The following is a 21066-nucleotide window of genomic DNA, read 5'->3' as shown; positions in this document are numbered from 1 at the left end:
TGCATGTAGCAACCTTTGGATGTGAAGATTCTGCTGTCATCACCTAGTGTTAGTCTCTGGTGTGGTAGTTAGGACCATGTTAGTGCTTTCAGAGTTGAAGTAAAGCTGTGTTATGTTCCCATCGTGAACTCGGTTGTTTTAGTTAAAATTTTCACCTCTGCAATCCAAAAAAATAAGTTAAGGTTTTCTTAGGCTCTTTTCTGTGCTGATTACCAAATTTAGGCAATTAAGAGTTTCTCTGTTCCTTCTCTGGAAAGCCCTATGGAAAGGTGGGAAGAAACAATAATCGGACACCTTGCATTCTGCTTAAGGAGTTTACAGAGTAGTTGGTGAATACCTTGTACTTTAAAGAGTATAAGGAGTCTTTAATAGAGCAGATCTGTTCTGTCATAGTTTAATGTGAATTACATCTCGAACCTTATTTTTATGTGCACTTTGATTATACATTTTGAATATGAACTCTGAGTTAATAAATTGGCATATAATATATAGTATGGTAATATTTTTTCCCTTCATAAGCTTAGCAACATAGCTAAAATTTTTTTGCCAACCTCAAATATGCCAATTAATAATCTATTAGTTATGAAACCTCAGTGTTTCCTCTATTTTGCATTTTTGTGTTTGTGTTTGACCTAAATGTTTTACCCATACATTTCTATGGCACCTGAGCAATAAGAAACTTCTGGCTGAATCTGTACTATAGGTACTTCTTTAAAATTATAGTTTTGTCAGTGCAAAAAGAATCTGATTGAACCTCCTTACTTTATAGAGTTCATACATCTGCTTGACCATCCATGTAATCATATGTACCTTGTCTTGTTCTGAAAGCAGCTTTCAGAAAGACACACTAAGATAAAAACAGTTGAGGGCTGACTGCTGTGGGAAAATGAGACATGGTCACCATAAAGGTAGTGCCCAAAGGCTCACCTGTAGACCCTGTATCCTTGCCTTGATGTGGGTCTTGTGCTTCGTTCTGACTCTTCCCCCATCATCCTGAAACAAGTCAGAGTGTTCAGAGGTTAAGAACAAACCAGTTACTGCGTGAGCGAGTATAGCTGTTCCTGCTACAGACTTCAGAAAGATGTTTCTTCCAGGGTCCTTTTAAAGAGAAATCCATACAATATAGTGAGTCTCAGAGTAAGACAACTTCACAGTAAATACTCCTATCAGGATGCTCCCCTTTTGAGGTGCTCAGTCCAGTCTGGACGCGTCACATGTGAACACTCAGCTAATAGCGTTTTCTGGGTACTGAAGCATGTGGTGGCCTGATTGAGACAGCTTAGGCCCCTAGAAGAATGGTGGGCTGTGTGTCCTTTAAGCAGCTCTCAGTAAAGATTCGCTCAGCTAGACCTTTGAAAAATCCTGAATGGCAGGGGGTTTGAGGTATTGTGCCCTCTTTAGTAGCTCCTGTGTTGTTAGTTAAGCTTTTTGCAGCCAGTTAGGATGGAATACACATTGAAAGGAAGGGCTGAACAAAGGCATATTCCTGTGTAGGTTTTTCCAGCTCTATACAGTTGAACCTGAACAGTGTCTATATGCCATATTTTTCCTGGAAACATTGATTTGTGGTCTGCTCCAATACATGTACAAATAGTGATTGAGACCTTGAAGTTCTGTGCTCTGGAAGGTGGCTGAAATAACTTAGCTGTTCAGATCAGCCATTGATGTCTAAGTGAAAGGAAGAGGAAAATCACTTTCCAGTATACCCTGGCAACAAGTATCTTGTGCTACTCCTTTGTAAGGATGTTGCAGCAGAGTTTATGATAAAGTGGTGTGCTCTCTGCTTATAAAGAGATCTTCCTATTTTCTGTCCATTAAAAATGTCCTATGAAACAGTCAGAGGCTGTGACCCAGTGCATGCTGGGAAAGGACTCAGAAACAGGGTGGGGGATGCTGGTGCCTACTAGGTGCCCTTCCAATGTGGTACTTGCCTATTCTCTGCCTGTCTTTGTGGAAGAAGGTGCTTCTTAAAAACGGAGATTTGAAGTAAGCTCTTCTAGAGTAAAGAAAAAATTAATATATAATGGGGGGGGCAGTGGACACGTCACATGTGACGTGTCATTGAGTAATGGGTTTTGCCTCAGTTATAGATAGAAATGATAATAAATTAAAATTATATTTTCTCAGGGTAAAGTGGTCCAAATGAAGTGGTACTTCATTCTGATGTTTTTGGATTTTTGAAGTTCTGCATTTTTCCATATATTCATTCACTCATTCTAGTTTCTCATAAGTCTGCATATGTAGTTTGGCTATTTGTTGCTTAGGTTTTAGTATTTTTTTTCTTATTAATTTGTGTGGACCCTATATAATAATGAAGTTAACCCTTTTTATTTTGTATAGTTCCTTTTTAAAACTAGAAACTGAACCCCCCCACACCCAAATTGGTAGCTCTACTACTTGAAAATGATAACCACATTTCTTTAAAAATAGATAAAATATAAAAGCTTTTAAAGAATTCTTTTTTCGGTAAATCTTTCCCAGTCAGTGTTCCTATGAATGCTTTTCCCGGGTCTGCTGATAGTGGAGGTCTTAGATTTTATTCTGAGGTTAAGCTCAGCAACCTTTCCCCTTTATCCCAAGTTGGACAAGACATAGGCCACAGTTTAAATAATGTAACTGTCAGTATTCAGAATTTGAATACAATGGAGATTTACTCATGATTTCCTATTCTCCCAATGAAGATAGGATTCATATATTTTCAAAGATTGAAGGATTGTTTTTTACCACCAGCTAGCTGTTATTCATAAGTCTATTGTACTTGCATATTATAACTTTTTTAAAAGTATGGTTAATTCAGTGTACCATTTAAAAGACCAATTTGTGCAAATGAGGCTCTTAGAGTGAAAAATCTAAGCAATGTGCCTGGGACTCCTTGTTGCCATGAAAGGTAGGAATTCAAGCTAAGCATCGTATTGACTTAGAGACTTAATGAATTTGTTAATGTGGATTTTCATTTGATTGTTTTACAAGACAGAAAAGACTTATATGTATAGTATAAATAAGGTCGGCTAAGGAGCTATAATAGGAGAATGATTAAACCAAAGAGTTTCTCTGACAAGGTGAATATGTTTTGAGTATGTTTTCAGAAATGTGGAATCCTAGGACTGTGGAGATACCTTTCCAGGCTGCTAATAAAATGGCATATGTAATCCAGTCCATCTCTAAACATTGCAGTCCGTTTTAATTGGCTTTGGTTTTATAGTTGTAGCAATATCCACAGAGGAAAACTACATTTACAATGTGTAATTGTTCCTAGGCTTCAGAAGCTAGCTTTACGAAATAATTGTACATCTACAACCCAGCATCTGCGACTGCTCATTAGAGGACAAGACCAGGACTGCTTTCAGGTTCGTAGAGTGCATGGTGCTGTTTCATGTTCTTTTAGACCACTTACATATGCAGACCGTTGTGTCTTCATCTTTGAAGCTTTGGGTTGATGGTAGTTTTATCTGGGCTCCTCCTTTGTTGTATGCAGTGATTGTTTTTAAATTGTAGCTTCAGCATACTTTTGGTTCAGAAGAACGACTAACCAGTAACTGTGAGATTAGAATGCGTCCAAAAGAAGACATTCACATCTCTGTGTTATTTGCACCTACTCGATTATCTTGTATGTTGGCTAAACTTGAAATTAAACAACTGGGAATTCACTCACAACCGGGCATTAAGTTCACGGTAAGATGATTTTATTGCTTTTTTTTTCCTCCCATGAAGTTTCTTACATCTTGTAACTATTAGTTTAATATTGGTAATTTATGTATACTCTACTTTTTGTAAGTCAGAATAGGTGATTGCCTTTTACAAACAAGTTAGGGAGTAATTAATGTACTTTGTACAAGTGTTGTGTTATAAAAGTAGTCTCCATAGTATTACTGTAGGAAACCGTTTCTTCTCATGCCTTTAAGGTTCATTTCAGCTTGAGAATTTTGAAATATACCCATCTTTACAGTAACACATTTTTTGGTAAAACCAGATCAAACTGTTTAAGATACTAACTTTCCAAGTAAATTTTATTCTTTCAATTCAGCAAAATACCTGTTGACACCATTTACTAGACTCTGTTCCAGAACCAGGGATACAAAGACGAGACTTTTTATATTTTGTTTCTTCCCATCATAATTTTCAAAAGGATTTGAACTCATTTCTTTAGATACATTTAGAGTAGTGAGAGATAAAAGTGGTAAATCATTAAGAAAAGGAAAAAAGGACAGGGTGGTCAAACACACACTCCATAAAAGTGCATACCTTAAAACTACACGGTTTTTGGCTGTGGGGCTGGAACTAAAATGTTGGTCCATTTTCTAGTGTTAGAGAAGGAATGTAATGAATTACAAGATTAGCAGTGCTTAAAAGGTTGAGGTTTTGTTTGTTTGTTTGAGAGAGAGAGACTGCTCGTGCTTTACTCACTTATTAAATATTATCTTCCTGGTTTGGTTCTGAGAAACTGGTGAAATTATACTTTGTGTACCATAAAACATTGTGGGACTGCAATAAAGACACATTTATTGCATGCTGAGTATATGCCAGGTACTACTCTTAATCATCACTACACGGATTATCACACTTTATCTTCAAAACAACTAAGATCATACCCCTGTCTCCATGCTACACATAGGGAAGCAAACCGAGAGGGGCTTGCCATGGTGGTGCATCTTACATGGCAGTACGTGGTTCAGGGTTCAAATTCAGACTACCTGACGGCAAAGCCCATTTTTATCTATTATGCAGGCTCTAGGTGTTCATACTACTTCTGTTTTCCAGTCCCTTAGAGCAGGAGTTCTCAACCAGAGGCTGTTTTACCCTCCAGGGGACTTTTGGCAGTATGTGGACACATTTTTGGTTGTAACTGCGGGTGGGGAAAAGGGTGCTCCTGGCATCTAGTGAGTAGAAGCCAGGGATGCACATAAACTCCCTGTAAGGTGCAGGATGGCCCCCACCCCAAGGAATGATGTAGCTCAAGATGTCCATAGTGCGAGGTTAAGAAAACCTGCTCTAGGGCAGTAGTTCTTCCTCTTGAATCTTGGGATCTATTAGCATTGGTCAGAGTTTATTTCATTTAATCATTCTTTTTCTTAACCTTTTACTCAGCAGTTATTTGTGATTCCTTAGGCTTTGAAATACAGGAAGAATACTTACATTGAGTGTTTTCAAAAACAAACTTTTCCCATTTTCTAGTTTCATACATAAAATTTACTTGGAAGTTTCTGTGGGAAGAGAAATTAGAAACAGTTTTGGTTTTCAAAACTACCAAGAGCTCACTCTGAATGAGGAGGGATTTGTAGGAGCTTCAGATCTGAAGCACTTTAAAATGCTGCCAATCTGTACTCATTTTGGCACACCAATACCAATTTATGAGGTCCCTAAATTTAATTTTTCAAAACGTTATTTTAAGTATATAACACAACTCAAAATAAGCTATTGACGTTTTCAAGTTTGCAAGGCATTCTTTGAAACACATTTTATTTTACTTATTTATTTTTTTAAAGATTTTATTTATTTATTTTGAGAGAGAGAGAATGAGAGAGAACACATGAGAGGGGATAGGGTCAGAGGGCAAAGCAGACTCCCTGCCGAGCAGGGAGCCCGATGCGGGACTCGATCCAGGGACTCCAGGATCATGACCTGAGCCGAAGGCAGTCGCTTAACCAACTGAGCCACCCAGGTGCACACACATTTTATTTTTCAAAAGATTTTATTTATTAGAGAGAGAGCATGAACGGGGGGGGAAGGGGCAGAGGGAGAGGGTGAAGCAGACCCCTCTGAGCAGGGAGCTTGATACGGGGCTCGATCCCACAACCCTGAGACCATGGTCTGAGCAGATGGCAGACGTTTAACCAACTGAGCCACCAGGTGCCCCTGGAACACAGTTTAATAATTAGGAATGATAGATCATTTTGAAAGGAGTGCATTTTTTTAAGATTATTTTGTTTAAAGATTTTATTTATTTATTTGACAGAGAGTACAAGCAGGGGGAGCAACAGAGGGAGAGGGAGAAGCAGACTCCCTGCTGATCAGGGAGCCCGACTGGGGGCTCAGTCCCAGGACCCTGAGATCATGACCTGAGCCAAAGGTAGACGTTTAACCAGACTGAGCCACCCAGGCGCCCCTATTTATTTATTTTAGAGAGAGCATGAGTGCGTGAGTTGGGGGAGGGGAGCAGGAGAGAGAATCTCAGGCAGACTCCCCGCTGAACTCGGAGCTTCCTCCCAGGATCCTGAGATCATGACTTGAGCCAAAATCAAGAGTTGGATGTTTAACCGACTGAGCCACCCAGGTACCCCTTAAAGGAGTGCATTTTAAAGGATATGGAAAGTTTGTTTTCTAGCAGCATATCTATTTTCCTACATTTTTATTTATAGACTTTATTCTCTGAATCCTTGTTTCTTGGTAGTGCTGAACCCTGTGGAAGCAGCCTGGCTTGGAGACAGCACCCACTGGCCCTTAAAACCTGCCTCCAGTCTGCACTCTGGCTACCAGGGAGTCTGTCCCTGAGAGTTGTTTGAGTTCTTGGCTTCTGTTTGGTCCCTTTGGCACACTTCTTTCTCATCTGATAGATCAAAAGCTAATAGGATTATAGAACAATAGATTTTGTTTCACCAACACATTTCATTTTCAAAATTGAGAATAATTGGGAAGTTGGAAGAATTATATGGTGAACCCTCACATACCCTACCACATAGATTCTACAGTTAACATTTTGCTCTGTTTGATCACATATCTCACCATCCATCAATTTGTCTCTTTTTTTATGCATTTCAAAGTAAATTACAAACATCAGTATATTTCACCCTAAACATTAGCTTCTTTTTTTTTTTTTTTTTTTTTTAAAGATTTTATTTATTTATTTGACAGAGAGACACAGCGAGAGAGGGAACACAAGCAGGGGGAGTGGGAGAGGGAGAAGCAGGCTTCCCACTGAGCAGGGAGCCCGATGTGGGGCTCGATCCCAGGACCCTGGGACCATGACCCGAGCCGAAGGCAGACGCTTAACGACTGAGCCACCCAGGCGCCCCTAAACATTAGCTTCTTAAGCAAGTTTATCTATACTAATCTTTTATTCCTTAATCATCTAAGCTTGGCTTGTATAACAATGAAATAATTTAGCATATTGGAAGGTAAATAATTTTGCAACTCTTTGTTGCAAAGGTGAGGTTTTTGTCCTAAGAGAAGTTCTTTAATATGATGCTGGACTGGGGCACCTGGGTGGCTCAGTCTTTAGGCATCTGCCTTCGGCTTGGGTCATGATCTCAGGGTCCTGGGATTGAGCCCCACATAGGACTCCCTGCTCGGCGGGAAGCCTGCTTCTCCTCTCCGACTCCCCCTGCTTGTGTTCCCTCTCTCGCTGTGTCTCTCTCTGTCAAATAAATAAAATCTTTAAAAAAAAAAAATATATATATATATATATAATGCTGGACAGGAAGTGGGGTAATTAGCCAAAGTACACAAAGAATAATAATTGTATTAAATCTGTATGGGTTTTTTTTTCTGGCTATAATTTAATCTTCTGCTTTCTGCTTACATAAAAATAATTTTGGATGTATATATTTTCTGCTTTTAGATACCTTTGTCTGGATATGGAGGAACAAGTAATCTTATTTTGGAAGATGTTAAAAAGTTATCTGACAGTTACATGGTAACAGTGAATGACTTAGTACCTGGCAAAGAAAGTAGAATTGTTTTTTCTGTTCATAACACTGGCTCTCGGGCAGCTTTTGTTAAAGCAATAGGTTTTAAGGATTCTCAGAAAAAAGTTTTGCTGGATCCTAAAGTATTAAGGATTCTTCCAGATAAATTTGTGCTCAAAGAAAAAACACGAGAAGTAAGTATAAGTCTCTGCACTAAAAATATGAACTCATTTTTAGGTTAAATTAAGAATTATGTATTTTATAGCTAAAAACTAGTATTTGAAAGTAATAAAGGAATGGAAATACCTGATCTTAGAAACGCTGTCATATGCATCCGTGTCTATTGACTGTTTAGGCTCATATGGTAGTTAATTCACAATGAAATGACTTAAGAAAAATATTTAATATTCACTCCTGATTTTTTTCCTTGGCATCAGGATGTTACCATAATATATAATCCATCAGACAGAGAGAGCAATTATATAACCACAACAGAACTGTCAACTGTATACTTCTTTGGTGGTGATGAAATTTCGAGGCAGCAGTATCGAAGGTAGGTTACTTATCTTAGATGATGTTGGAAACTCTTCCGTAGAAATAATGAAGGCTTAAAAATGGTTTGGGATTTGAAAGTTATAGAACATGCTCAGCTACTTATTAGTAAACCAGTGGATGAAAAATCTTGGTAAAATTTGTATAGCTGACAGTCCGCCATGATGTGAGGAAGAAATGCGTGTAGGAAACCCATCTGCCATATTTGCATTGTGCCTTCTTTTCTAGACAGATGTATTATGCCTCTTCTCCTTTATGCAAATAGGTACTTCAGACTTCATAATAGGACGATCTTCCTAATGATGGTAGGTCAATTTTAGAAAAGATTTAAGAACTACTGAAAGAATATATTGTGTATAAACACACCTGACTTATTTGTAGTATTTCTGGGAATGTTGTGAATTATTTGAAAGGATTAAGTTGTATTTAGAAATGTGTAGGGTGTTTAACTTGGTTACTTAACGTCATGTGCTTCTAGAAAATTTGGTACTTCTAAATAATAGTTTAATACACAAAAATGTCAAATTTAGACATTTAGATTTAGGTGTGATTTAAGCATAGGTAACTTTCTTGTATGTTGAATTCAGAGTTCTTGTATTATAAAATTTTGTTTCCTAGCCTGCAGGGCCTGAATATAAAATAAGTGAAGCTCAGGACATTTCATCTGTCAGTAGGAAACCATTCGCTCCCACTAGGGGAGGCTTATATGCATTTACCAGTATTTCCTTCTTCCAACCCTTTGTGCTCTGCTGTGTTTTATTCTGATACATAATTTAGGAGATTGTTTTATTTTTAATCTGTTGAGGATTGTTGGAACATTTAAAAAGAGACTTGAATGACAGGTTGCTACATGATGTTAGAATAGACCCAGTGTAAAGAGCTCAACTTTGTACCTGCTTTTGTTTCTCAGTTAAGTATTTTAAGATACAGAAACTGGCATTTGGAGAAATTAAATTACCAGATTTGGGTTTATTTTTCCCCCTTTCTCTCTACTGGGATATAGAAATCAGCATATTGTTTTAGAACTCCTCTTTGCCACATATATATAGTAATGAGATTTCTCTTGTTTGTGAACATCTGAGTATTACAGAGAAATTTACATTTCCGTTCTCTCACCTCAGAGATTCTTTAGAAGAGGCCAGGTAAATACAGTTACATGGCAATTTAAATTTCTCTCTCTGACAGCTCTTACTTTTATTATGTTCTTGGCATATTCTCTTTTTTCTGAGACAGATTTCTAACTATGATCAAATTTTTACAAATACTGAAAATGTAAGACCTGAAAAGAATCTAATTTTACTCTTCTTTCTACTCTTATTTTAGGGAGCTCTTGTTTTGATGTTAATATTTAAATGAAAGTGATGACTGTACTACCATGTATAACTTTGAAGGGAACTTCCAAAACAGATTTTCTTTTAAAAATTACTTAAATTAAGATTTAAGACAGGATTTCAGACAGCTGTTTGTGAGATTTGCCAAATACACTAATGAAAATCTAATTTATGTAAAATCATTTTTGAATAAAAATCTCTATTGGCAGAGCCCTCTCGCATAAACCAGGGATTATAGAACAAGTACTTCCAGAACATAGTGTGCTGCAGCACATTGATTTTGCGGAAAAATTTCAGGATGAGTTACTAGTAACTGAAGGTAAGAATTTCAACATGTCTAACTACTACAAATGACCCAAAAGATTTATATCTAGGTCCAGTGATGTGTTATAGGGAGGAAGAGTATTAGATTATGGAGTCAGGCTGAGTTTGAGCCACAGTTCCGCTATATGACTTTGGATGTCACTGAGATTAAGTTTTCTTTTTTGTAAATGAGAGCTGCAATATCATCTTCTCATCCATAAGGAATTGTTGTGAAGATTAAATGAGAGAGCTTTGCTATATAAATGTTAGATATTATTAATGTATTGTGGCACCTATTCTATGGATAGACTTATAAACAGGAGGAGAATGATCATTATTAAACTCAAAGTAATTACTATGTAAGATTTTTAACATAAGAATAAAAAAATAAAAAAAAAAAAAAGTAAGATTTAATGATTGCAAACTTGAACTCATTTTGAGATTTCTGTGTCTGCTGTGCAGTTTATGGAGGATGTGATGGTGGGGAAAAAAAATCCAAAATAGACAGCAGTGGAATAATTCCAGCCTAGATTTTTAGCTCTATTTGAGCTGAATTGTTCAAGCATCTAATGGTGTTTATTACTGATAAAAAAAATATGTATCAAGACATACAAATTGTGTAAAAATGGACAGATTTTTACCACAGTGTTGTTCATAACAGCAGGAAGTTAGAAGTAACCTAAATATCCAAGAATAGGGCATTGTTTAATTATTTAATAGAATATGTTGAAGCTATTAAAACAATGATACGATTCTATGTTAAATGACATGAGAAAGCTCTTCATTAAGAAAAATTATTTTAAAGTTTACATATTAACATCTCATGGTAAAAATGATTTAATGTGTCTGTATACAGCTACAGAGGTAAAATTGCAGGAGTAAACACACCAGCTATTGACAATGGTTATGTTCTGGTAGTAGAATTTCAGGTGGTAGTGGTTTTTGTTATCTAGTTTTTTAATGGTAAAATATATATTGCTTCTGAAATATGAAATGATAAAAGGATATTTATAGTTATGTAGAGGTGATGTAGAATAGTCTGTGATCTTTTTGGTTATTAGGAGTCTAGATCACCTACTCAAAGGGAGGTAGGGGTGGATTAGTTAAAAATAGTGAAAAGATTTGAAATGGATCTTGTCAGCAGTGTGATTTGGAAATGAAAAAATTTAAGGCCATGTCTGCCACTTCATCTCCTCTGAGCTTTACCTTCCTTCTCCATCGTAAGAAAGATCCCAATAAATAAAAGAGTTAAACAGAATTATGCTTTATAGATGGAAACACTTAGTAACATACCACAACAATCCTGAAGACTGTGATTAAAAGTAGGTAGCATGAGTTTGTAGTGGTTCAGAAGTTGGCACATTTGCGTGATTTGGCAACATTTCATTTATTGATTGAATGGACATGTATTGAGAGTAGAGGGTGCCAGTCTGTAGAGGTGAAAGATGAAGTCCTTGCCCTCTAGGTTCTCACAGACTAAGGGGAAGACGGGTGATTAAAGTGTGGTATGAAAAGGGCTATGATGGAACTGTGTTTTTAGGAATCTGGAGAATATAGGGATGCCTGGGTGGCTTAGTCGATTGAGTGTCTGCCTTTGACTCAAGTCATGATCTCAGGTTTCTGGGATTGAGTCCTGCATCGGGCTCCTACTCAGCGAAGAGTCTGCTACTCCCTCTCCCTCTGTGCTGTCTCTCCCTCTCTTGCTCTCTCTCAAATAAATAAATAAAATCCTAAAGAAAAGAAAAAAGGAATCTGGCGAATATAAAGGGTACCCCATTTAAAATGAGGTGACTCTTGAGGTATCTTGAAGAATGAGGAGAAGTTGACAAGATGGAGAAGATGGGGACCAGAATGGGGAAGGATATTCCAAGGAGAGGGAGCTGCATGTACAGAAATTCAAGACATGTGTTATGTTAAGGGTCATGTTGACAAACCCAACCAAAAACTCAAGTAACCTGTCAAGACCACCCATCTAAAATGGGGTTGAGTTGGGACTTCAGGTAGGTCATTGGGACACCACAATACTAGATTCTTTGAGATGGTATAGTTATTGTCCAGAGGAAGGGAGAAACCAATCCCACTTTGTTTTGTGTTGGTTAGTATAGTAGATCACCTATGGGAATGTTACAGTTGAACTTTTTACGTGGTTATTTTGAATAACATTTGTTTGAACACGTTACTATTACAGGTATTTATAATCTTGCTTTTGCAAAATGTGTGATTTGTGGCAAATATTTTCACACTTGATTTAAACTTTTATAGTCCAATGTCTTGGTTATTATAAATTTCAATTTACACTTACTGTGTTCTTTTTAAAAATTTTTCATTTAAAAAGTATAATTCTTAATGTCCAATTTATTATTTTTTTTTAAAGTAGGCTCCACGCCCAGCATGGAACCCAGCGTGGGGCTTGAACTCATGACTCTGAGATCAAGATCTGAGCTGAGATCAAGAGTCAGACAGATGCTTAACTGACTGAGCCACCCAGGCACCCCTCTTAATGTCTTATTTAAATGTGGAATACAAGCATGTTCTATAAAATTTCTTGTATATATAAATTCAGGTGGACTAATCTAGAGATATTCAACTCTAGCACTGTTTTATTAATCACAATATTTAGTTATATTATTGCCTGGTTTCTAGATTTGCTAAGGTTAAATGTCTGTGAGACCACCACTTATAAATTGTGTATCCTTAACCTCTTTGTGCTTCAGATTCCTCATCCTTGAAGTGGAGATAATAGATGCCTACCTCAAAGAGTTGTTGTGAAAGCTTACTAGATTAATATGCACAAAGGGATTAGAATAGTACCTGGCCCACAGTCAGCTTGTTGCATATGGAGCTTTAAACATATTCATACTCTAATGCTCATAACAACCCCTGAGATAGTTACTTTATATTATCCTTGAGGAGAGTAGGGTTTAGAGAGGTTAAGTTGCCAAATTCAAGGCCAGAGCCTGAGCTGCCTATAATTTCATGCTAGTCAGTAGTAGTAAACATCAATTGTCACTCACCCCCAACCTAAGAAAATAGTATTCTGTGGCTATAAATGTATAAGTTTATCTGTTAATTTGTAGTGTGATTATGTGAAGATTCATATATTTCAAACATTATTTTCTGTTTCAGTGTATGATCTTCCCCAACGGCCTAATGATATTCAGCTCTTTTATGGAAACATGCATAAAATTATACTTTCAGTAATTGGAGAATTCAGAGATTCTGTGTCTAGCAGTGAATTCCTTCAGCGTTCTTCCAAAGCTGGCTTAGAATCTAAAAGGTAAAACAGACAAACAAAACATCTTTCACCAGATTTCAAGATAATTTAATTCATAGTAGAGCTGATCTTTTCTCTGTACTTTTTTGCCTCCCAAAATGTTTATTTCATCTTTATATTTTAGTTTAAGTTGAAATAATTTCAAATTTACAGAAAAGTTTAAAAATAGAACTTACGCTACCTGCATTGAGATTCCTCAGTTGCTAACATTTTACCACATTGACCTTATTATTCTTTATGTATATATACCTTTTTCTGAATCATTTAAGAGTAAGTTGTGGGCATGATGACCAGTTTGTCCTAAGTTTCCTAAAAACACAGACCTTCTCCTAAATAGCTATAGTCAACCCATTAAAATTAGGACCTTAGTATTGTAAAAATGCTAACATCTAGTCCACAGATAACATGCAAATTCCTCAGTTCCCTAATAAAGCCCTATATTTATAGTTAAATCAAAGAAATAAGCAAAAAACTTCCTCTTTGGTCCCAAATCTAATCTGAGATCACACATTACATTTAGTTAGCCTGTCTTCTTTACCCTTTTTCAATATAGAATACTTCCTCAGTCTGTCTTTCTCTTTCATGACAGAACGCAGAGGGTTCAGTCATCAAATCAGAGCCACAGAATCAAAGATATTACCCAGAACTAAGCTTTAGTAATAATTTTAGGTGAAAACATGAGGAAATCAGGATTGCTAATGATGCTTCCTAGGCCCTTTTTGCAACATTAATTCTCTACTCTGGTTCAGATTTTTTTGTTTGTTGTTTTTTAAAAATTCTTTTTTTGTTGTTATCTTAATCACCATACATTACGTCATTAGTTTTTGATGTAGTGTTCCATAATTCATTGTTTGTGTATAACACCCAGTGCTCCGTTCAGTACCTGCCCTCTTTAATACCCATCACCAGGCTAACCCATCCCCCCACCCCCTCCCCTCTAGAACCCTCAGTTTGTTTCTCAGAGTCCATAGTCTCTCATGGTTCGTCTCCTCCTCCCGATTTCCCCCCCTTCATTTTTCCCTTCCTGCTATCTTCTTCTTTTTTTTTTTTTTAAAAAAAACACGAGGTCTCTAAGTCATGCATGTGATGATACGTTGCTTACACAAAAGGGGGAGCTGTTTCAATTACAAAAGCTATTTTATACTTGGGTAATTACTTTATGTGATATTGTTTTCAACAACTATGCCACATAAATTCATAAATTTCAGATTTCTTTACCATAACCAATTCTAGACAGACCAGGAACATCCTGTTATAAGCATTCCATAGAAAAGTAAATTAGTGTGTTTGCTGGGAGTTGTCATTTGGAAGATCACAAGGGGATTTGACCAAGTTATCCTTTTTTTCCTGGACATTCCCTAGTAAAAAGGGGGATAAGGGCTGCAGGCCAGCTGATAACCGTTTTCTTACCAGTGACCTTGATGTTTTTGTAGAGTATAGACCAGTTACTTTATAAAATGTCCCTCACACCATGGAAATGATGCTGTTTGTTTTCTCAGTGCATCTTCTCAGGTGGTAAACAATGCTGATTTGTCCCATTGCTAGAAATGTTTTTATCTCTTAGTTAAAATGGTGTCTGTAGGGTTTCTCCACTGTAGTTAATTAATGTTTTAAAGGGAGATCCTTAGAGAGAATGAGTTATCTTGTTTCTTATCACACTTGTAGCACCCAGTGATGGTTATTGCCTGAATCCTATTAATACTGTCTTATTTACCAAATGGTGGTTTTCTAATTCTGTCTTTCTACATTTACTAGTTGTCTTTCCACGATGAGGAAGAGATTTACTTTACCCTTTTTTGTGTACTTATATCAGGGTGGACTGCTGGATTCGGTGTTAATCCTTCACTGTCATCATTTGGTTGCTTAACCTGGTTCATTATTCGCTGGCACAATGGTTATTCTAAGTTTGACATATACCTTCCTTGTCCCAGCCCTGGAATAGAAGTCCTAATTCCTTTTAGTAGAGAATAGTTTCAGAAACCGGAATATGAATAGTAAGTGTGCTGTTGCTTTTCAGGTGTTACTACTTCTAGGACCCCTCAGTGGACAGACAGAGCTAGGAAATATATGCATTTGTATATAAATCCACATGTATCCAAATCTGTTTATAAATATGTTGAAATCATGAGTTTACACTGATATCTCCAATACTGAGAATGCTGGCTTCATTATCCTCAGTATAATTGCATTTACTCAGTTCTCCTGTTTTTAACCAGTCTTTTCATCACATGGGCTGTCTCCGTGGCACAGCATTGCCAGAGTTATCTGGAAGTCACAGCCACCAGCTGAGAGCTAACACACCTACCTAGTGCCCCCAACTCATTCCAGCTTGCCCTCTTCCTCATATTTAAAAAAAAAAAAAAAAATCATTAGAGTATAACTCATATGCAATATCCTTTCAGTTTCAGATGTACATCATAGTGATTCAGTATTTTTATGCATTATGAAATGGTCCCCACAATAAGTCTAGTTACCATCCGTCACCATACAAAACTATTACAGTATTATTGACTATATTCCCTATGCTGTATATTACATCCCCATAATTTAGTTTATAACTAGAAGTTTATACTTCTTAATCCCCTTCACCTATTTCACCCACACCCAGACCCTCTCCCCACCCCCTGTAACCAACAGTTTGTTTCCTGTGTCTAAGAGTCTGTTTCTGTTTTGTTTTGTCTCTTCATTCATCTTGTTTTTTAGATTCCACATGTAAGTGAAATTATTTAGTATTTGTCTTTCTCTGTCTGACTTATTTCACTTAGCATAATACCCTCTAGGTGCATGTTGTCACAAATGGTTAGATTTCATTCTCTTTTATGACTAATATTCCACTGTGTATGTAAACCACATCTTTATCCATTCATCTATCATGGACATAGGTTGCATCGATATCTTGGCTATTTTAAATAATGCTGCAATGAGGGCACCTGAGTGGCTCAGTCGTTAAGCGTCTGCCTTTGGCTCAGGTCATGATCCCAGGGTCCTAGGATCGAGTCCCACATCGGGCTCCCTGCTCAGCGGGAAGCCTGCTTCTCCCTCTCCCACTCCCCCTGCTTGTGTTCTGTTCTCGCTATCTCTCTCTGTCATATAAATAAATAAAATCTTAAATAATGCTGCAGTGAACATAGGGATGCATATATCTCTTCAGATTTGTATTTTCATTTTCTTTGGATAAATACTTAGAGTAGAATTGCTGGATCACATGGTAGCTTTATTTTCAATTTTTTGAGGAACCTCCATACTATATTCCATAGGGGCTGTACCAGTTTACATTCCCACCAGCAGTGCACAAGGGTTCCCTTTGTTCTCCATCTTTGCTAGCACTTATTTGTTGTCTTTGTTAATAACCAATTTGAGAGGCTTACAGTGATTTCTTCTGGTTTTGATTTATACTTCCCTGATGATTAGTAATGTTGAGCATCTTTTCATGTGTCTCTTGGTCATCTCTATGTCTTCTTTGGGAAAATGTTCAAGTCCTCTGCCCATTTTTTTTATCAGGCTATTTATTTTTTTGATACTGAGTTGTATAAGTTCTTTCTATCATCTGGATATTAACCTCTTAGCAGATAAATGATTTGCAAATATCCTCTCCCTTTCAGTAGGTTGCCTTTTCATTTTGTTTTGATGATTTCCTTCGCTGTACTAAAGGTAGTATCTATCCTTCTCAAATGATTCCAAAAAATAAAAGAGGAAAGAAGGCTTCTAAACTCATTTTACGATGCCAGCAATTACCCTGGTACAGAAACAAGGCAAAAACACCGTAAAAAAAGAAAATTACATGTCAGTATCCTTGATGAACACAGATGCAGAAATCCTCCACAAAATATTAGCAGACTGATTTCAACAATGTATTAAAAGGATTCCTATACTTTTAATGATAATTCTTTTCTAAAATATTCAATCAAAGAATTAAAGATAGTAGTTACATATGTTAAAAATTATCTTAAAAACCACTTAAATTGTGAGGAACTGGTTCTTAGGAAATAAACAGCCAAGAACCAGCTTTATAATTTTTAAAAAATTGTTTCTGACTTTTGGCTGGTACCTCCATTGTATCTCTGTCTCTGGGGCAGTAGAGGTCTGGTTGGAAAAGGAGCAGGTAATGGGTAAGAGGGTGAGGAGAGGACTCCTCTCTGTCTGCTGAGTGTCTACTTGAAATAAAGATGGAGCTCTGCTGTATGGTAGGAGAATTTTGGCACTACCCAGGTGAACTTCAATTAAGTCGTGTGCCTCTGTGATTACAAAATTCATTTGAGTTACAATTTTTTGTAATCTAAGGCTAAATAAACACTTTTAACACTTAATCAAAAATCTTCTTAAACCTTAACAGCATTTCTTACCATAGTATTTTGCCCAGAAGACTTTCTTTGGTGTTAGCATCATGAAACCAGTTATCATTGTACAGTTACAGATATATTAAGAGTTTTGTTTTTTAAAAATTCTTAATATTGGGTGGTTTTCTAGTAAGTCTTTTAAGAGACTTCAGGTGGCATGCTAAAGTCAAGACAGCAAAGAAATTGAATCACTGAGTATTCTAATGAAAGGTTAGTATAACAATATTTGACCTATACTATATTTTTATACATTAAGAATACACAGTGAAGAATTTTTATTCTATGAAACATAGTATATTCCATAGTGCACTTTTAGTTTTATCTAAATGTTTTTAGATTTATGAACAATTAATATAAAAATGTGACAGTCTGGCTTTTTATCTTTTTTAAAAAGCAGAAATATAATATTTTAATACACAGCTTCTGTACAACCAAAAAGTAAAACATCACAGTAAAATGTTGGTGAGAAAAGATGGTATTTCATTTGCAGTGCATGGCAAATGGTTAACATCCTTAGTCATAAGCTTTTTATCATTTTTAATTTCTTTCCTCTCCCCCTCTCTCTTTCTGTCTCTATAGTGAATCTGATGGTTCTGGGAAACATGGTGGCAATGTTTCTTTGGATATTTTACCAGTTAAAGGTCCTCAAGGTTCTCCACTTCTTTCACAAGCTGTTTGCCCACCTCAAGATAAATCATCCTCTAAGGAAATGTGGACTGTCCAGCCTGAACACTTGATTTTGATAGCCCCTTCTTGTGAGTATATCAGTAACAACACAACAGCGGTGCACTCTGAAAACCAGGGCTGTATTCACTCTGGGCCCGTTGCTCATCTAGGAAATATACTTGGAGTATATACAGATGTGACCAGTGGCTTATGCAGGTCCTCCTCTCCCCTACTGAGACCTACCTCACACTCAGCCTGAGCATTGTCTAGCACAAGGCCATTGTCCTCATTCCAAGCTTCGAGTACCCCATCTGGCCGGACCACTCGTCCATGGGCCCTTCCTCCCACCACATCCCTTGCCCCAAAGAGCTCATTTGGCACTTGGCATCTTTTACTCTTCACATTGATATAGTTGCTTCAGAGTAGGAACAAATCTGGTACCGCTGTATGTGCCCAAGATACGACCAGATGGTAACAATTTCCAGATGTCCTTTTTTTTCTCTTTGTTCAGTATTTTTGTAGTTTAAGAGTAAACAAAATGGTCTTATTTTACCAGGGATTTGAAATTCCTGTAAAGCAGAATTAAGTTGGTAGACTAATGTATTTAGAATTCCATTTTTTACTATTTATTAACATTTGGGTTTTTTCACTAATGCTAAATGTAAGTTATATTTTATTTATCTGATATAATAGGTGATCTGGCAAAAACTGCATGTTTCCAGATTTTAAATAATTCCGTTAGGTTACTGAAATTTGAGTTGTACTGGCCAGCACATTGCCTTACGGTAACACCACAACATGGATTTATCCCGCCAGAGTAAGTATGACTTCCCTTTTCTCCAGATGTTATTCAGATGTTAGCATGGTGACTTTTTTGAAGGATCAGATATTATGCCATTTTAATTTATTCAGTAGAATTTTACCATATGCTCCCTATACAGAGCTCCATGTGGTTTTGTGGGACCACAATGAAGTTCAAGATTCATTCTCTTTAGCAGAGTAGAGCCCATGTCCACAGCCACTTAGTGTGTATATAGCCTAAAAGGGTTAAGAGACATGAGTGAGATGGGAAAGAGTTCCTGAAGTGGAAGACATCAGATTGTGCAGACGTATTACTCTGTGTACCAAATTACAAAGCAAGGGATACAGCTGGGCAGATGATGAGGGGTGGTGGTCCCTAAAGCCCAGATGGTTCTGTACTTCATTACCTTGGGTCTGGCTCAACTTATTCTGCTGGTTTTGTCTAAAGGACATTTTATAGACAAAGCGTCCTGACTTTTAATAAGTCTGAACCATAACCTAGCTTGCCATTTTTTACAAATAATATTCTAAGAAGGAAATCTTGGGGACCAAATGCTGATAAGTAGTCCTCTAGGTGCAGCTTAACTATTGATAGGAGGTAAAGCTGTAATTCTGCAGCTTTTCAGGGACTTCATCTGGGTGGGCACAGAACATTCACATCTCAAAGTTGCTTCCTATTTGGGAATGGCAACTTTGCGGAAGAGCAACATGAGGTTTATTTACTTTTGCAAAGTGATGAAGTTTGCATTTTAAAAGAGTTTAGTTGACTAATACTGACCTAAGGTATGGTTAGGCATGCTCCAGAGAAACATTCCTAGGACCAAAGCAATCAATTAAACATTTACTAATTAAGGTTGAAAAGATAGGGAAATGATAGAACAGATTGTTCACAAATAATTTTTAAAATCATCCCACATATTTAGCTGTTAGGAATGGAAAATAATCTTGCTCTGCCATTTGTTTAAAGATTTTATTTTATTTATTTGTTTGAGAGAGAGAGTGCATGAACAGTTGGGGGAGGGGCAGGGGGAGAAGCAGACTCCCCACTGAGCGGGGAGCCCACCTCGGCCCTCAATCCCAGGATGAGCTGAAGGCTCATCTGTCTGAGCCACCCAGGCACCCTTGCTCTGCGATTTTTGACATGGGTGCCAAAGTGTCTTTTGTAACTGGTTGTTTCTTCTGAGTCACAAATCTGATTACATTGTCCACATTTAAAAGTCATTTTTGACATTCCATAGCTCTTGAAGAGAATAATGAGCTCAGAAAGTTTTAGCAATTGGGTAAAAAACAGTCTTTTTTTATTTCCTTTCCACCCCCTCCCCCTTTTTCTTCCAGTTTCTTTTCCTGCTGTTTCATTCTCTTTGTACTATAACTGTATCATCCTTTATTATCAAGTGGATCAGAGCTTTTGTATATTGGTCTTGTGCTCCAGAAATTTTTATTTTGAATTGCTTTTTAAGTGGTATTTCTCTGGTATGGGCTGTTTTCACATGAGTTTTCCCCTTAGGTTCATGGGTTTATGCCACTCAACTTTTTGTTAGCCACTGAGTTGGGGCTGTTGCAGACATATATGGGATCTCACCTCTTTTCTGCTCTTTCTTTTTTCTTTTTTTTTTTTCCTTAAAGATTTTATTTATTTATTTATTTGACAGAGAGAGAGAGAGAGAGAGCACAAGTAGGCAGAGCAGCAGGGAGAGGGAGAAGCAGACTCCTCGCTGAGCAGGGAGCCTGATGTGGGGCTCGATCCCAGAACCCTGGGGTCATGACCTGAGCCGAAGGCAGACGCTTAAGCAACTGAGCCACACAGGCAGCGCCCCTTCTCTGCTCTTTCTGAGCAACAAGGAGAGCTGGTCATTGACAGAACATATATAACTCTAGTGGTTATTGCTATTAAAGTATAGGATACTCTTGGTTTTCATTACTAAATTCTTTTTTTCAGGAGTAAGCTACAAATTCTTGTGAGTCCTAATTCCTCCTTATCCACAAAACATTCAATGTTCCCGTGGAGTGGTTTAATCTATATACACTGTGACAATGGACAGAAGGTACTTTGTTTTTTTTAGCAATGTTTTTCTTGTTTTGCAGCTTAAGTGTTGTGATCCTTATTAGCACTTACTTTTCAGAAATGAAATGAAGGGGCCTGTTCTTTCAGCCCAGCTAGACTTATTCAGATAGAGAAC

The 21066-nt window shown here is 37.1% G+C and overlaps 1 protein-coding gene across 1 annotated transcript in view; it reads left to right on the top strand.

The window, feature by feature from the left end:
* Window positions 1–21066, top strand: part of CEP192 (centrosomal protein 192) — a 133528-nt gene that overhangs the window by 92012 nt on the left and 20450 nt on the right. The window contains exons 29-37 of the mRNA XM_044920902.1: window positions 3257–3347; window positions 3496–3672; window positions 7556–7816; window positions 8060–8175; window positions 9715–9824; window positions 12935–13085; window positions 17999–18174; window positions 18779–18902; window positions 20826–20931. Coding sequence (XP_044776837.1) covers window positions 3257–3347; window positions 3496–3672; window positions 7556–7816; window positions 8060–8175; window positions 9715–9824; window positions 12935–13085; window positions 17999–18174; window positions 18779–18902; window positions 20826–20931 — 1312 coding nt within the window. The remainder of the gene's footprint in view (window positions 1–3256; window positions 3348–3495; window positions 3673–7555; window positions 7817–8059; window positions 8176–9714; window positions 9825–12934; window positions 13086–17998; window positions 18175–18778; window positions 18903–20825; window positions 20932–21066) is intronic.

This window comes from Neomonachus schauinslandi, chromosome 14, assembly GCF_002201575.2.
Source record: "Neomonachus schauinslandi chromosome 14, ASM220157v2, whole genome shotgun sequence".
NCBI classification, from domain to species: domain Eukaryota; kingdom Metazoa; phylum Chordata; class Mammalia; order Carnivora; family Phocidae; genus Neomonachus; species Neomonachus schauinslandi.
Note: the sequence above shows the minus strand (reverse complement) of the source record. Positions and strands in the feature narration are given on the sequence as shown.